Here is an 18,266-nt window from a genome sequence, read left to right as displayed (position 1 = left end):
GCCGTAATACACCTAATGATGATTGTAGCTTAAACTGGTTTTTATTTCTGTATTTTAGGATGATGGAAGGGTAAACACCGGCTCTGCACATGAATGCATTTGGTGATTAAGGTATACAAGTATAAAATGTTTTCTCTGGTTTCTTTTGGAGTTAAATTATTGTTCAACACTGCACCACAGTCCATGTTCAGTCCAATGAGTCTGAGCTATAATAAAAGGCAATTCTGGGTGAAGCATTCTGGACACTGCCGCCCAGTTAATGATCGAAATACACTGCTGATGTATGATGTCTATAAAAGCCTCTGTGGCCAGCAAGTCTGAGCTCCATTTATCATTGACTTAACCCTTGACCTTTATGTTGTGTGTTGCAGTGATATGAAAGCTTCACAACCTCACACCTAAGTAACAAAATAGATTGTCAAGTGTCTCAAAACAACATATGGGACAGTGTCCATTGGAAAATACAACAACATATGTGACTGCTCGACATGTTTGCAAGTGTGCAGGATCTTAAGTACGTTATTTAAGTCACGTGACATTTATGCTGTGTTCCTACAGCTTTTACTCTGTTCATGCTCGGAGCAGCCATCTTGGATTTTGAGGTCGGGGTTTGTGATGTTGTGAGTCAGAAACCCGATTTAAGGGGGCGTTCACGTTGACTGAGTCACTGGACTCACTGGGCATGGCCCAACGGGCAGTTGATTCATCTGCATGCCATTCCCTGCCGGGGAGTGCAACCCGAAAAACTTTCCGACTTCCCAGTACAACTGGAACGCACCATTAACATAACCTACACATTGTGAAACCATCGTCGTTAAGTTAGGCAACAAAATTACTTGGGTTTAGGAAAAGAGTGTGATTTGGGTGAAAATAAGTACATTACATAAGTAACATATGTCACATGACTTAAGTCGTCTACAAAACATTATTATTATTAAAACACGTTGCTTTTGGCTTTTTTCCTATTGGTACTAAGTGTACTTGACTCCTTCCATGGACTTTGTTGCTGACTTCTTCTGCCACTGGTTGTATTTTTAAATTGCCTACTGCTACTTTTACTTGGTCTGATACATGGATCTGCATAGGCTACGTTTTCCACCACTGATGGTCTTTCAGATAATGTATGTTGTACAAGATCTATGCTCTTCTTGTATAAGAAAGTCTTGGTATGCAGAGGGAATGTTTGTACTAACACCTGAAATATTGAACCAAAGTTAATATCACTTTATCAAGAGAAAATGAGAGAGAAGAGGGAACAAGAAAGAGATTAAATACGTGTGTTATGAAACTGTTTAACATTCCAGTCATGTCTCCAGTTCGTTTATGGTGCCATCTAGTGTGCAAGAGTCTCTCTCTCTCTCTCTCTCTCTTTCTCTCTCTCTCTCTCTCTCTCTCTCCCTTCAAGGGACTGTTATTTATTAAACCATAAACAATTAAACTGGGAACCAAAGGTTTCACAGTGTAGGCTACTTCTCTACTTCCTGTCTGGATTCTCTCACATATAATACAATAAAATGCAACCATACAACCATTCATAAAGCATATACATATCTGTGGCACCTGCACCTCTCCTGGCTGATGGCTGAAGTAACCACTCACTGATCAAATACGGTAGAGCAACTCTCTTTTCTGTATTTCATGCAAAAATGTATAGGTACACCACTGCTTTGTTTTTGACTCGTACATTTTGTGCAAGTAGGATTTTTTTTCATCTCAAGTGATTAATGTACAAGGATTATAGGATTTTTGGCACATATGACCACTGAATTCTGCATTAACCAATCAAAAAAGAGGAATGTTGTAGAGGAGTGATATTACTGTATTAAAGGATTGGAGTTAAGTAAATCATGGATTTAAATATGCTCGACACATAAGTGCATTTTGTGACATTTATCAAGTCATGTCAATTTAATTTATACAGTGCAAAATCACAAATTTGCCTCAGACGACTTTACAATCTGTACAGCACAAGAATTTTTCACTTTTGTTTCCATCTGAAATTATACCAGCTCCACGGCTCCATGTGTAGGTTATTTTCAGGCGCTTAGGTCTCCACAAAACTACTAAACTACTATTGTAGGTTTCTATGGACAACAAGCTGTTCTCAATCTGTTGGACACACTGAACACAGATTTCGTTCTGAACCATCTTTGGGTGTAAACCCTGTATTTAGAGAACTATATTATAATATTATATTAAAGGATAATGCTGGTGATATGCTGTATTTTTATGCAAATCCCATGAAAAGACCAAAGCCAACAATGAAGTGATTCTACTATCAAGTATTGTCTGTGCATCTAAAGTCTGATATAGATTATTTATCTGGGCCAAAGTCTAAAAACTGTGCTGCAGGGATGACGTATTGTTGTAGGCCAACCTGAAAGTTAGCAACGCCCTGGTTCCCTTGACAAAAAAGCCAATGGGATTTTTCCACTGGATTTTAGATTATTGCGGAAAATAAGCTCTCTGGTAAACAAAGGTTTATGATACTTACACGTTTTGTTCAGCAAGATAATCTTCACAAATAAACACCGCTTTTATGAAGACAGGATAGCCGGAAGTAAAAGGCAAACGTTACTTATCAAAAGCCTTTCCTCTTAATGTGAGCTGATCTAGCTAGTGGTCGTGGCTGTGTCAGTTGCCATTCTTTGAGTTAAATAGTTTGCAAGTGCAAGAGTACAATCATAACAAGGTTGTAAAAGGACTAGTGATTAGATGAGTTTTACAGACAAGCTCTGTAGTCATGTTTAGCCACTTGTTAAGTGGCCACGAGTAGGGTATTTACTGGCATATTATATTTAACATTATTTATATTATTATTAATTTATTTTATGTTGTACAACCTAAAAACTTGTAATCTTGTGTTAACCACAGACCTTATTTAAGGCATCCAATCAAAGACCCTCAAAATGCCCCCTGAATTAAAGACAAAATGCTAACTCATTTCTGGGTTTTAGGACTCATTCCTGCAGCACTGATGGGTGTATAATAAGACATATTTGTAAATTTGTTAATTATATTTTTTTGACCTACCTCATGCTTGTTTTGTGTTGTGTATGTTTGTTAACTGTATTTTATTTTATGTAAACCGCTGCTACTGCAACACTATCTATCTATCCATCTATCTATCCATCCATCCAAGTTTGTGGTCAGTGGTCACTCGCTGCATTGCTTTCGATACGACAAATACGTTAAAATGAATATGGCCATCCCACATACACCATCTTGCTGCTGTAAATATTCAGTGAAAATAGATCTCTCATATATTCATGAATAAAGCAGACAGTATGGTAAGCCCACACAGTCAAGGTTTATTGCATATGTCAGTGTGTTTTATGGTTGAGCCATGTTTAATTATTTACTCCAGTCTTTCTCAGGCCACAGTGGTGTCGATTACGAACACCCTGAACTGCATCCTCTGCTGAGCGCCACGTCCAGCTTAATACGATTAACTCTCTCTTTCTCACAGAGGCTTTGGTACATTTTGCCGGATGATTTAAGACCTACAGACCCTCTCAAGGTTTCGTTGACATTTCATTGCACTATTCCGGATATAAACATGTCGGGGATGAATAGTGATCAGTTGCATCGCTCCACCTTGGGGATTTACTCGGTAAGTAACAGATACTTTGTGTGGGCTAGTGGCTCAAATTAGACAACAAACTTAACCTGTGAGACAACATGAGTAAGAGAACTTGTAAGAGTGGTGTGGCCTGCGTTGTGATTTCTTTTCAAGAGACTCTTCAGGAAAGTGACACTGCTTCTGGACAACATGGAAATGTTCTTTGGTTACTGAGGAATAAAGCTCAGTTCAACTTTCTAATGTAATTTCTGCCAAGCAAACATGACGTGAATTCACAGTTTCAAACTCAAGGAGTATTTCCTGTACTTTATCACACCAGAGATTTAAGTCTTAGGCTGTGCTTCGGTGTTGGGATGGAGAATTTGTGCTCATAAATACAGATTGAATTAAAGATGGATGTCATTGATTCTCCTTTAGGTGGGTCTAAAAGTTTCTCTGTATTTCCCAAACAGAGCTTGATGGAGGAGTTCAACCCAAGCCTACAGAAACTGGTTTCCCTGGGTAACAGCTATGTCAGAGCTTTCCATGGTAAGAAAGAAAGAAAGACAATCTGCTTATGAGAATGTCTCAATTGTTGATCACTTGTGGGTGAAATTCACGCACCTACATTTATTGTGAAGTGTGAACTAAACAAACTCTAATGGCAGTACACAGGATGTGGGAGCTATCAGGCATCTGTTTCACTAGACCTAATTTCAAAGTCCGTATGGTTTGGGAATATCCTGATGCTTTTATAGCTTTGGTTATGGGTCTGTAACTAAGGCCTGCAGAGGTAATGACTACATTGTCAACAGACACACAAGGAACTACTATTTGATTTCCACATAATATAAATTTATTTCTAAGCTCTGTATCAGACTGTGTTTCCTTTAAGTCCTGTAAGGAAGAGAGGAGGTCATTTCAGAGCTGGGATTAAAATTTTCATTTGACTCTGAATGTTCAGCAATTGTGTCTATATTTTATGTCTTAATTATCCAGATCATAATCACCTCTAATCCCCGTGCAATGCATTTAGTGTGAAAGGCCTTTAAAATTAAATGAAATTCAGCTACAGAACACAGGTAGTGGATGCTGCTCAGACTGTCCTTATTAAAGCACTGTCATGATTGAAATCCATTAGTCTCACAGCCTCAGGAGTGTGCGTTTGACTGGTTAGCATTGGCTGTAGCTAGCCTGCTAAAAATCCAGCAAACGCTTACTGAAGTCACAAAGACCAGAACAAGGATCTAATGTTGTGCTCAAGTTACTGAGGATGAAGATTTAACTGGGGTCAAACTGATAACAGTAAAACTGTTAAACTGTGTTGTTAATTTGTTAATAATTATACCTTAAAATCAACATGATTAATAATTTCAAATTTAATAGATTTAAATAAAGAAATGGGGGTAAGTAAATTTAGCTTGAGCTGTGGCTAGCTGTGGCTATCTCAGCATCTAGCTTTAACTGGACTTTACTGTGCTTTGTTAACTGCAAATTTAACATGCTGTTGTGTCTGTATGTGTTTCAGCTCTTGCTGTGACAAGTGAGGCCTACTTCAGCGCACTTTCAAAGATTGGAGAGAAGGCTTTTCACACCATGTCCTCACGTTCTCTGGGTATGTGTGACCATGTATTCATGCACAGCTGGGCTTGTGCAATCTAATCATTACTGAGTGGAAACACAAAGAAGCTATTTCTGTATCTACAATCCAGGATGTGAGCATCTTATTTATGGCCATTTATTAAACTTCTCTGTCATTGAGACCAAAGTTTACCCTCAGACGGCACTTTATTACTCCTTTCTCAGCCAGAACACATGTAACGTGTGTGTGTGATTAGGGCAGTCTTTGATGTTTAAGTAAGACATACTGTGAGAAGTTATTGATTTAATGTATTTACAGTATCTAGTCAGGGTGTATAAAGACTGAAATACCTTTACCTATAGATCAGACTGAGGTGATTTGTATTGGGCTCAGGTCAAGTCAAGAGCGTTGCAGAACTGTCTGATTAGATTTGTACTTACGGCAACAGTTAGGTTTAAATTTAAATTGCAACACAGTACATGCTTGTCTCTGGTTATCATGTGAGTTCAAGTCAAGGGTGTTTGTAGAGTGGTTATCAAATGGCAACAGGTAACATAAATAATAGACGATGACAGGCAGTGGGCCGTGCGCCGCTCACTTAACCCAGCCACTCTAAAGGGTGGAGTTGACGACATCGTCCAAACTGGATAATTAGTCTACTCTTACCCAACAGTCAGGACATGGGTCCCAGCATGCATTTCAGGGACAGTGACAAGTCAAACTTAAGAAGTTAAACATTTACTATATGATGATATGATGAATATGATGTTATGGCATTGTAAAGCTTTTTTTGGGCAATAGTGACAGTAGACAGAGACAGGAAAGGCTCGGGAGAGAGGGGATGACACGCAGCAAAGGGCCTGGGCTAGATTTGAACCCAGGCAGCTGCTACTGCTTTGGAAACATTTTTTGAGATTTTATGAAATATTTAGGTCCCTCTTCTGCCCCTCACTATGTATGTAGGTGCACAGCTATACAGGGAGCTAAAGTTCTAGTAGCATCTGAAGACAGCGTGTTGGCCTTTTACTGGAGGCAATTGTAAAACTGTCACTACACTATTTGGCAAATTATTTGATGATAGATAATGATAGTTTCCATAAACATCATCATAGGTCATAAACATCTAAATAAATGAAAGGCTGTGCAAAAATGAACTGGCACAGGAACAAGGACACTGGATTAATAGAAGCACAGATTAGCTGTCGAGTTATATTGGCCCTCATGTCATGGAAACACTATTAAGAATCACAGCATAGTAATGAGTCAGAACAGTAAAATGCTTAACAGTTATCCCAATAGTAAATTAGTAATACAGATAGCTTGCATATTGGCTAGTTTGGTTAGCAGTATACTGATCACAGAAAAACTAAATCAACAAATCATAATAATATAGCCCCAGCTTGTGCCTCTCTTTGAGTCGGGTTAAAGAGGTCAAATTATGCTTTTTGGCTTTTTCCGTTCTATTTATGCATTTTATACATATAAAAAAAAACTTTTTCTTTATTGTGTTATATATATTTTTGTGCATGGAATTGGTTTGCAAAGTGAAAAAGCCCAAAGTCCACCTCAAAGGGAGTTCCCATCTCCCACAGAAAACCCTCAACACTGCTCTGAACTGACTGAAAACAGCTCGTTTGTAGTCCAGTCGTTTCCCTTTCATCCCTGTGACGTCACAGGGATGAAAGCAAAATGTGCGTCATATAACCCTCGCCAAGTGGCTACTCCGACAAACGCTCAAAGACACCGGAGGAAAAAACTGAGCTGCAGCACACACCTCTCCTCTCCCTTCCAAACACTAGCTACCCTCCAGGCAGTCAATGGACATAAAGTTGTTACTGTGATGTAGAGACACAGCTCAGTTAAAACTTTATGGATAAAAGATACATTTGTTACAGATTAATAACTCACCACTCTGAAACTCTTGCTCCAGTCTATGTTGCTAAGCTGGTCGGCAACATGTACAGCTGAACCGAAGCCCTGCTTCTCACTGACCCGCCGTTCTCTGCTTCTGATTGGCTATCATTTAGAGACAAGATGTATCACTCCACAGCTAAAGTGAAGCCTTCAACACAGGGTGAAAAGAGGAGGCGCTGTAGCAATGTGCAGTATGACAAAAAATATGGTGTTTTTTGAAAATTAAACCATGTAAATCTATATGGGGAGCAAAGGTTTTAATGTTCTTCACCTGAGAATGACGTGTGTGTGTGTGTGTTTAAACAAGATTTCTATAAAATAATGTATTTTTTTATTATTATTGCTGTTATTCAACACATAATAATAGAAGATAACTTAAAGTTATATTCACCTCAGTACACTACTCTTAAACAAGAGAAAATTGATTGAGCCAACTACCTAATTCAGTCTCGTGAAATATACTCACAGTAAAACTTCAATGAATAGCTTGGGCTTTTATTTGCTTGAATTACTGAAGTCACCCCGCACAACGTGCTAACGTGCTAAGATCAGTATAGTTTTATGCTTATGTGATCTGTGTAACAGTGCCAAGTTAAAAGGAGTAAGTTAGCATGCAAAGACTGTGTGTCTGTACAGTTAAAGGTCCAGTGTGTAATATTTAGGAGGGTCTATTGACAGAAATGAAATATAATATCCATAACTATGTTTTCAATGATTCCTGGGAAACTGAGTTCAGTGACACATGATAAAAGTTCAGTTGTGATAACAAATGAACAACCTTATCTGTGAGTTCCTTGTGATCCCAGCAAAATGAACAAAGGGGAAAGGTTAAATAATGTTGCATGCATTCTATTGTTTTCTTGTAACGTATTTAGTATAATATGACATGTAATGCTATTGTCTTTAAGGAGATGTCCTGATTCAGATCGCTGAGAGCCAAAGGAGACTGACCTTGGAGCTGGAGGGAGTAGTAAGTTACATTGACACTATGCTTATCTGTCCATGATAACTCTTTATCAAACTCTTATCTGCTACATTTCCTCATGGGTTTAATATGATTGTGTGTGTCTCTTTCCAGTTCCGCTGGTTCAGTGTGGAGGTTCTTCAGGAGATGGACAATAACATTAGACTGGACAAAGATTACATATCAGTGAGTGAGGGCCAAGCGGGGGAACTACAAAGTCAAAGGGCACTCAGAAATTATTTCCGGTTATAAAAAGTAAAATTAATGCGAGGTATCACCAAAGTTGTTATGAACCTAATCGTAGTTTGTGTTGCCCTGGAGTGAGTTATCTGATAAATGAATATTGATACATAGCTCACTTACCTCTCAGACGATAAACAATCAGGCTTTAAAACTGAAGAAGCCATTAGAATTAATGGGAAAACATCTTCGTCTTCATTTCCACTGGATTGCTAATTTTGACCTGATATTGTCCTACAGCAGCTGGATAACTGGAATGTATTTACACAGACGTGATGTGAATTCTCTGTCGTACAGGGCAGTAGGAAGTACTTTGAGATGGAAGTCCACAACCAGGCAGCAGCTCTCGAAAGACAGCTGAGGAGAGGAGCCAACCAGGTTTGTGTGTTTCTCTCTTTCGGCACCTGGGAGAAAAATTCAGCACTAATGTGTGGGTGTCCTTGTATAGTGTTTATATGTACTGACTATGTATATCCTCAGGATTGTAGCGAGTATGTGCAGTTCCTCAGGGAGAGCCATAGCGAGGCGCTGAAGGAGGAGGAGAGACGACACCGCTTCCTGGCTGAGAAACACTGTGGCCTGATACAGTCCATTGCCCAACTCATGAATAAAGTATACAACTTACTTACAATTTTTTTATTCAATATTTTATGGGTTTGTTTCGTTTGCCAGATGGGGCGGGTTTGCCATACAAAGGAGAAGGACAATGAAAGGAAAGACAATTCACAATAACGTGTAATGATTATGTGAGACTTTATCGGCCCCCTTAGGGAAAGTCCTCTCTTTTATAACACGCGTCAACCACAGATAAGCGAGTTTCCTCAGCTGTACGGCTGCCACACTAGCAGGTCATCTGTTTGAACTTTGGACTGCTCCTGCTTACTTTTTATCACATCACTGTACTCACCCAATTACTGTAAACATTTCACTGTGACTGACAACTTTCATGCAATAAACCAACACTGGATCTCATAATGAAGCCCTCTGAGACTGCACCAGTGGTTTAGGACTGATGTGCTTGTTTGTTTAACTCTCTGTACTTTACAGGCCAAATAGCGGCCTGTGGGCCACCCAAAGAAAATTTTCCTTTTTAATACTTGTGTTAAACTGGACTACTGGAGATAACTATGTAAATACAAGGCTCATTCCAATAAATATGATCTTCTGATATCTTATACTGCTCCCATGTGAAGAGAGGCCTGCAAATAACTACTGTGCCTCATTGTGCATGAGAATGTTTGAACAGTGCATGGTGTCTAAAAGAACTTACCAGATAATTAACACAAATAATCAACTTTGTTTAAATGAAATAGGTAACTATGGAAGGCCATTCCCACCTGGAAAATAAAATTGATGCAAATTTAGTCATGAAAAAAAATAACAGCTCATGAAAAGTAAGAATTGTGAGTTAAAATGTAAAATGATGAGATATTAAGTCAAAATTATGATAAATATATAAATGTTTTGACTTATCAGGAGCATTTTTTAATTACAGAAATGAGCTTCCATAAATACCTTTAATTCTACAGCTTTACGCGGTTTGACCAGTACAGGTTTGTATCTCACAAATACAAAGAGACATCAGTGTAATAGAAATGGTGGAGGACGTTCACTCACATTTACATACTATAAATTGAAGCAGTCCACTGTTTGTTATATGTGGATATATATTATATATGCATAAGCATAAACTGCTGTAACTCTATTAATCCTTAATGGCATTTTTTAAAGTTTCTTTGTACATTTGTGTGTGTGGCAGAGAGGAGGTTCGCTGCAGCAGAGAGCTGATTCCTGGACAGAGGAGGTGAATGCCACCAGAGGACCAGAGACCAGGCGACCCACTAATGTGGACAACTCTGTGAGTTCAGTGGGGAGTTTGCAGAAATCACTTGTGTTTACTGAATTATTCAAGCAGGGTCGGAGCTGGGTTGCATTTAAATCTTTCAAAACTCAAAGAATACGCTGTTGGTGTGAGATATAATCCTGACAAAGGGGAAATATCTTGTGTCTGAACCTTTATAAATTTATAAAGAAAAAATTTGATTAAAAAGTACATTATGATGGATCTGGGTGTGACCTTGCACCAAGAAATGGATAATACTTGTACATAGACAGTATGGTTATAGGGAAAGCAGTGAATTACTACAATAGTATTTTTGTTACCAGGGAGCCCTCTGCTGGTTGGAGCTTGATTTTATTTGAAACCATCAGAATGATCACACCTCTGGCATGAGGCATTGTGCTGTTAAAGGGAAGCTTTCTTCGCTTCAGCTACTGTCAGCTACAGGTTCAGCTACTGCTAAACCTGTAGCTGACAGAGATTACAGATTTTCTGGCATGAATAATGTAATATGTGATCATGATAAGGATAAATTAAGATAAGTACTTTGTTTCCTGTCCAAATACTATCGTCTATCGAAATCTGAGCCATACACGTCATCTGAATAAATGTTAAGCCTCATTAAGTATGAATTCAGACAACTGCATCTCAAAACAGTGAGATTAACATCATGGATCATTCACAGTCTGATGCCATATGGTACTTTGCATGAAGGATGCAAAAAAGCAAGTAAACAATGAAGACGCCCCTGAGATAAACCCTCAGTTTCAGCCTGTTCCTCATTGGAAGGTGACGTGCCGATGAACCCCACAGATCCCACACCCTACAGTAATAACAATCAGAGGATTAATATGGATTCTGTGTTTATTTTGGTTTGACGAGGGATTTATTCTTGCTTATAGCAGAGACTTTACACAGATATTTGAGTTGCGCTTCTGCAATCACACGTGCTAGCCTACACATTACTCATTGTAACATACGGTAGATCCAACACATCCTCCACATTAAACCTGTCTATGTAAGATAACATTAACTGCTCACTCTTGGGCTGCTGCTTTTGATTATTGTTTATTCAGATATGAATTCGGTATTTCCTGATGTTTGCACAGATATATTAACATTACAACTCTGCACAGATCAAGCTAATTTGTGCCTTTGTGCATGTAATGTGTTCTTGGTTGTACAGGTGAGGATGAAGGAGGAGGAGATCAGAAAAAGCCGAGACGAACTGACCCTCGGCAACATACCTTCAAGGGGTGAGTGGTTTCTGTAATATGAAGCAGGCTTCATTACAAAGCTCTGTATTTATTCTGAGTGAAGAGTAAAGAGAGCAAAGTTTTACTGGCACCATGTTTGAACACAGAAAATACATTTACACTACCATCCTTTTCTCTGTTCAAGTACTCAAAACACCTAAAAACAATATCATAAAAAGATTTAGTTTTTACTTTGGGGCCACATTGCCAGTTTTAGAGTGAAAGTATTTCTAAAAAGTACAGTTTGTATCGCATAATTTATCTGTCTGTATATCACTGCTCATTTTGCCTTCTACCACCCGCTCTGTCATTCTTTAGTTGTTATCTCGGTTTCCCTCTCTCGTCCATCTTTCTCTCCCTCGTCATAATTTTGTACATCATGCACTTTCATACCTCCTCATTTGTAGGCTACTTCCCTCTGCAGAAAGTCTGTCTAATTATTTGGCTTGCTTATCTAGAGTAAAACTAGATAAAGTAATGAAAAGACAATAAACAACTGTAAATAGCTCTTACGTTTAGAGACAAACAATCGTTTAGATTTTTTTGATTAATCATTCTTTGCCGTTACAAACTGTTTTCTCTGTCCATGTGTTTCATTTGTAATCTCTCCAGCCCCGTCTCCCCAGGGAAGCATTTCTCGCTCTACAGCTGAGTCAGTGGTGGGCGGTGGTGGAGGCAGATCCATGAAGGCCCTGGTGGCCCACGAGCCCGGTGGCTCCAACCCCACCCTGCTGCCCTTCAGCAAAGGAGAGATGATCACTGCGCTGGTCCATCAGCCGAAGAATGGCTGGCTGTATGGACGCGCTGGCAGCACTTCACGGTGAGTGATGTTCTCTTGTTAGTTTGTATTTGTATGATAGCATGGCAATTGTTCAGCCTGTCCTCACCAGAAAAACGGCCATAAAAGTTGAAGCATGTTACGATATTACGATATCGTAACATGCACGATAGAATATTATGTTTATTGTGGCAGCGACCTCAGAGTGGCTGTAAGACGGTGTAAACAGGTGGATGGGGTGGAAAGATGTGTCAATCCCAGGACATAGACACAATCATCTGGGGACCATGAATATCTCTACAAAATGTCATGGCAATAGTTGTTGATATATTTCATTCCAGACCTACGTGGTGGATCAGCCGGCTGATATTATCATGGCAACAACCGCAAACATTAACTTGAATGACAAAGTGTTATTTGTCCTCACTAATTCATTTAAGTATGTGTAATTTTAACGCCTAATCCACTAACCTGCCATCTTTACTTTCTGGCTCTTTTGTTTTCAGTCAGGGATGGTTTCCAGCCTCATATGTGGAAGCAGTGGATGATCCTCCGAGGACAACCAGCTCTGGGTAAACATCCGATAAAACAAGAATGACTGCCGAATAACATCATGTCATGCTGAGTGCAGACTGTTAAAGAAACATATTTTTATACCTTACTGACTCTTACTATGCCAGACATCATAGCAAAACACTAGGAAAGATAGGTCCACCATAAATAGGAAGCTATAGCCAACAGCTGGTTAGCTTAGCATAAAGACTGGAAACAGGGGCAAACAGCTTGCTTGGCTCTGTCCAACTGTAACAAAATTCTCAGTCTAACATGTTACTGAGCATTTTGAGTATCCACGATTTGAAGAGTGGGATTCGTCATAAATTGGCTCTGACTGGTTACTCTGCTAAGCAAGTTGCCGTAGCAAATCATGCTAGTCATAATTACATGACAAGCAGGTAGACAAAAATGTACCTCTAGTTATCATAGACTGTATAAAAGAAGTGGACGTAGCCAGCGTGTACGTCAGACATTGGTTTGGGGGATTCTGTTTTGACGCCTCACAATTTACAAAATGAACATCACACTGATTCAAAGAAGACTTAAAACTAGCAATCAAGACCATAAACGCATTGGGAAAGTGTTAACTGAGATAATACATAGGTGAGAAGTAGGGTCATTTTCTCATAGACATCTAAATAATCTATTTTTTTTTTTGCAACTGTGGAGTCATCACCTCGTGGTCATTAGAAAGAAGGCAGGTTTAAGGCACTTCACTTTTCAGACCTGAAGATTGCCGCATGCTATTCATGCATTTCTGAACTACAAACAGAACTACAGCTACACCCATGTTACTCTCCGTAATGAATTTACTTCATTAAAATGATATATATATGTGTGTTGCAGCCATTAAGAACAAATGGAGAGATGTTAATCCAAAGACTAAACCTTCTGCATAATGTTTCCCTTTAAAAGCTGATACAGAATATGGTTTGCAGCTCCCCCAGGCCGTCCTTATTGTTTTATGGGCCCAACATTTATAAAAGAAGGTCAGCATGAAACTCGTGGTGTGGAATAATAACATGGACTATTTAAGATATTTGGGTGACCCATTGCTGTGAGGAAAACCAGTAAGGGGTTTAAACTAAAACTTTGCCCACTCACTGTGGACATGCCACAGCTAAATGCCTAAAATGTGAATGGTAATGTTGATCAAATGCACTGCACACATGTATTCGTTGTGAAATCTCACATACTTCAGAAACTAACTTATTAACTACATGTCATATTTGTTTTGTGTCAAAATCTAATATCCTTTAAGTATGAACAGAGGAAAGAAAGCTCAGGTGTCTAGTGAGCTCTGTGTTTACTTTATGGAATTTTCTCCGTTTACAATGGAATTTTGTGGTAATTTCAGTAACTCCACTCTCCGAGGCAGTAGCAGCATGAGCAACCTGCTCGACCAACCGGGAAGCAGCAGCCACAGTGGAGCCCCGCCCCCTCCACCTCCACCACCAAATCTATCTTCAAATAAACAATCTGAGATGCGACCAGTCACACCGACTCCTGACAGAAGTGCTGAGTCTAATTCAGGAAACAAGGTATGCCCATCAATCACTCCATCTGATTATTGATCAGTGTAGCTGACATCAATCAAATATCTCTCTCCCTCTCTATTAAAAGACTATCAGTCTTTTTTAAGCATGGTCTATGAATGGACACTGAAATGTAGTTTGCTGAGATCTCATTGTATTTTTCTTCTTCTGTAGACATTGGGGACCACTTTCTAATAAGGCACCTTTATAAGTTGCAACGAGTGGCTTTTTTAATGGTTAATAAATAATTCACCAATGTTTTGTAGATTAGTTATAACCCATCAATAAGAACACCTTTTGGGTCACAAGGTTGGTTGGTGTTTATCCTTGGTAGTAATACAGTTTTAAATGGTGGTTATCCATTCAGAAAGGTTTCTCACTTTCTAATAAACTAGTCTGCAGTTATTAATGTTGGTAAATCATTAATAAAGGGATTTCATCCATCAAGTCTGCTGTTGCAGTGTTAATAAGCTATTAATAAATTGATTCATATGCAGATCTTCTGTTGCCCTGTTCTAGAAATAAATGTTCAGACAGATTTTACCACCTGGTAACCCAAAAGCTGTTCGTATTAGTGGCTTTTTTACTGACCTATAGAGCATTAGCAAATTTTTCACATATGCAAGGTGTCTTTTTAGAAAGTGGTACTGTTCGGCAGTGGGTTTGTTTTGGCTTTTTTAGTTGCTGTCAATATATATTACGTTCCTCTGATATGTCAATATTTAATTAGCTTCACTATCAAAAGGTTCCCCGGAATCATTTCACATCACCCTAAGCAGGGACAAAGAGATTAGAGACGTTTATTTCGGTCAACAAACAAAATGATTAGGGACATCTCTGATGAGAGATGTAGTCCAGCATGTAAATCTTTGATGGTATTTCCCAGTCTGTCCAGCAGGGGCACTGCGGCAAGGTGCTGTTCTCAATGGCACCTCACCCCTCTTTCTGGTGGATGCAGGGAGGAAGCTCCAGCTGCTGACGGTGTAAGGGCGAGGAGGTGGTGTGCATGTGTGTGCTCTTGTTTTAGCATGCTGTAACTTGAGACTATTAAAGTGAAGACCTATTTGAAGTCCTTGTGACTAAATAGGCCTGGTACATAACCTTTGGGTTACTGCAGTGTGATATTACTGTCAAGGTCTTTTCTCTTTGGTGCTATTCAAGCACACAGGGGTTTGAGTAGCATTTCTGTTTCTGTCAGGGACATATATTGAGATTTTAACAGGCAGGCAGGCCCTCCACCAGTCACAACTCATGCATTACACGTACATTTCATATTCAGTATATTCATAATTCATTCAGTGTGGCAATTCGCTCATGAATTGTCTACTGAGGTCTTGGACATCTTCATACTGGAAATGTTGGCTGCTTCTGTGACGCTGCAAAGTATTTCTCTGAAACATGTTCTAAAGTCAACAATGCAAATGACAAAACAGATTTATTATTTATTATATGTTTTTTTCATTGTGACATTGATGCATTTTCCCTTGATGTCTCTGCATGGGCTCTGTTGTTGTTGCTCTCTTGTTTCAACTGGACACATTTTGGAGTGTGTGTGGGGCTGCTTGGCACAACACATCAATGAGCAGCTTGTGGGAGGACCGACTGAAAGCAGAAGGGCAAGGGGTCAAGGGCCTGCTGAGTCTCCATTAGTGCATGTGTCCACATTTTGTGGTTTGGATCGGCCTTCACTCACCCATGCCTTTTTCATATTACTTTCTACAGAGATCGAAACCACACGGATCACCACCAGAACTCTTCCCAAGGTAAGATTAATGTAACTGTGGCTCCGCTTTAAAAAGCGCAGACAGGTTGTGAAATGTTTAAATGGAAGCCACTCAGATTCTCTTCTACGGAAGCTAATGATATTTTTGAAGTATGTCACGAACCCATTAAATCAGACAGCAACATATGAGGGCAGTGATCTAGATGGCACAGAATTGCTTTCCTTCCATTACAGTTTGAAGTGCAGTTTAGTACTGAAACCATTTCAGTTATAGCCATTTGGGAACCGTGACTCTCACTCTCACTACAGGTGAACAGTTCGCTAGATGATGCTTGTACAGTTTGAAATGCAGTGCTCATTTCTCTTGTTATAACCTTTACTGTTGGATTCAATGATGTTATTTAGGGCCAGAGCATATTCTGACATTGGTTTTCTCCAAACTGTCTCTGAATTTTTTTTTTCCCCAACATGTATTTCCCAATCTCTTTGACTCTTTTTTTCTTTTTTTTATTCGAAGGGGTACCAACCCATTTGCCACAGTGAAGCTGAAGCCCACGTCCACCAATGACAGATCAGCCCCACGTTTATATCGGAGATGACATCTTAACCCTGAAACAAATACAAATTTCATTGAGCTTGATAGTTTATTCTCGCCCTCGGAAATAGCAGTATGTATGGCAGAAAGTGAGTAAGTGGACCTTGATTGGAGGTTGTTTTTGTGAACTAGTGTTTTCATACTTCTGACAGTCCTCTGTTTGAATTGATCTTCTGCATTGATCCATACATAGTTGGAGAAAGAGGATGAAATGTTTTCTAAATATTTCAGACTTCTTGGGTTCTGTAGATCTGTATGTGTACATATATATTTTTAAACCAACAGCCAACATCTATTCGTGTTTTTCTGTAGTCTTTTTCATAATTGGCACTGTCTTTGTGATTTGTAAAATAGTAGGAATGAATCACTGATTCTTCCGTGACAAATGTGTTTACGTGGCATAAACTAATAACTACTTTGATCTTACCGGGTGTTAAATCATCAGTCCTTCTCTGAAATGCTTTTTCAATGGCATTGACATTCTGACATGTGAATGATTTTTGTATTGTCCATTTGGAAATAAATGATTACTGTAGTGTACAGACGACTATAGGAATCAGGGCTAAAAACGTGTTGGTGTGCAACAAAATTGACCTTTTGTTATCTGTCATTTATAGCTCAGGGATGCATGCATGATGCCATGGACTGCACAGCTGCTTACATCATCTGTTTTTGGGTTTTAGGTTTTATATCCATCGTATTGCATCTCAACCATTTTTCTCTACCTGGTCTACTGAATTAAGTCCAAAAATACATATTAATTGCATTACTAATTTACTTTGGAAAATGGATTGTAAAAAATGAAAATGTAACCTCTGACAGATAATGTAATATATTGTAAAAAAAATTAGGATAAAATGTCTGAGCCAGAAATGTAATGAAAAATGCAGTGCATTCATGGATAATGTAATACCATCTTTATAGCATCATATAATTACTTAAGCCAGTGTGCCTCACTTGATTTGCCCGTGGCATATTTTCCTGACGGCATAATGAAAGTATTGATCTATAATGCAGCAGTAACAATGTAAGTTATTACATAATAAAAGATACAGGTATTACATTATCAGTTGAAGCCCCTGACAATTTAAATATTGACTATTAAATAAGAAACAATAAAAGCTAAAGTTCAGGAAAAAACACTCTAAGATGTAATTTGTTAAGAATTTTACACAGATCTGCTTCATCAGGACTGTGTGTATGTGTGTGTGTATGTGTGTGTGTGTGTGTGTGTGTAGTTTGAAATGCAGTGCTCATTTCTCTTGTTATAACCTTTACTGTTGGATTCAATGATGTTATTTAGGACCAGAGCATCTTCTGACATCGGCTTTCTCCAAACTTTATTTTTCTCTTTCCCCAATATGTATTTCCCAATCTCTTTGACTCTTTTTTTCTTTATTCAAAGGACTTTATTCTTGCCCTCAGAAATAGCAGTATGTATAGCAGAAAGTGAGTAAGTGGACCTGCTTCATCAGGTCTGTGTGTGTGTGTGTGTGTGGGGGGGGGGGGGGGGGGGGGGGGGGGGGGGGTTAACTTCTGATTGGTTTGACTTTTCCAGAAAAAAGCATTTTTCATGTATATATTAAAGGGATATATAACATTTTGACACTTCGCTTCACTGCTTTTGAGTAATTCTTTGTCACATGTTTTTTTCCACAGCCACTTCCTATAAACCTGTCTCTCTCTCCAGTGGCCATTTCTCTTTCCTGTGATTGACACTGA

At 38.9% G+C, this 18,266-nt stretch overlaps 1 protein-coding gene across 1 annotated transcript; it reads left to right on the top strand.

Moving 5' to 3' along the window:
* The first annotated feature begins 1,453 nt into the window (after positions 1–1,453).
* On the top strand, positions 1,454–17,684 carry baiap2l2a (BAR/IMD domain containing adaptor protein 2 like 2a). The gene is made up of 15 exons (XM_038695619.1): positions 1,454–1,611; positions 3,470–3,613; positions 4,036–4,111; positions 5,091–5,177; positions 7,967–8,028; positions 8,137–8,208; positions 8,560–8,640; positions 8,743–8,874; positions 10,022–10,120; positions 11,289–11,358; positions 11,971–12,178; positions 12,643–12,708; positions 14,049–14,232; positions 15,949–15,989; positions 16,467–17,684. Exons 2-15 carry the CDS (start codon positions 3,560–3,562, stop codon positions 16,546–16,548), a joined length of 1,314 nt encoding a protein of 437 aa, XP_038551547.1. The 5' UTR covers positions 1,454–1,611; positions 3,470–3,559; the 3' UTR covers positions 16,549–17,684.
* The last annotated feature ends 582 nt before the right edge of the window (positions 17,685–18,266 follow it).

This window comes from Micropterus salmoides, unplaced genomic scaffold (assembly GCF_014851395.1).
Source record: "Micropterus salmoides isolate LMB-PRFRI ecotype aquatic unplaced genomic scaffold, ASM1485139v1 Ms_hic_scaffold_10, whole genome shotgun sequence".
Taxonomy (NCBI): Eukaryota; Metazoa; Chordata; class Actinopteri; order Centrarchiformes; family Centrarchidae; genus Micropterus; species Micropterus salmoides.
Note: the sequence above shows the minus strand (reverse complement) of the source record. Positions and strands in the feature narration are given on the sequence as shown.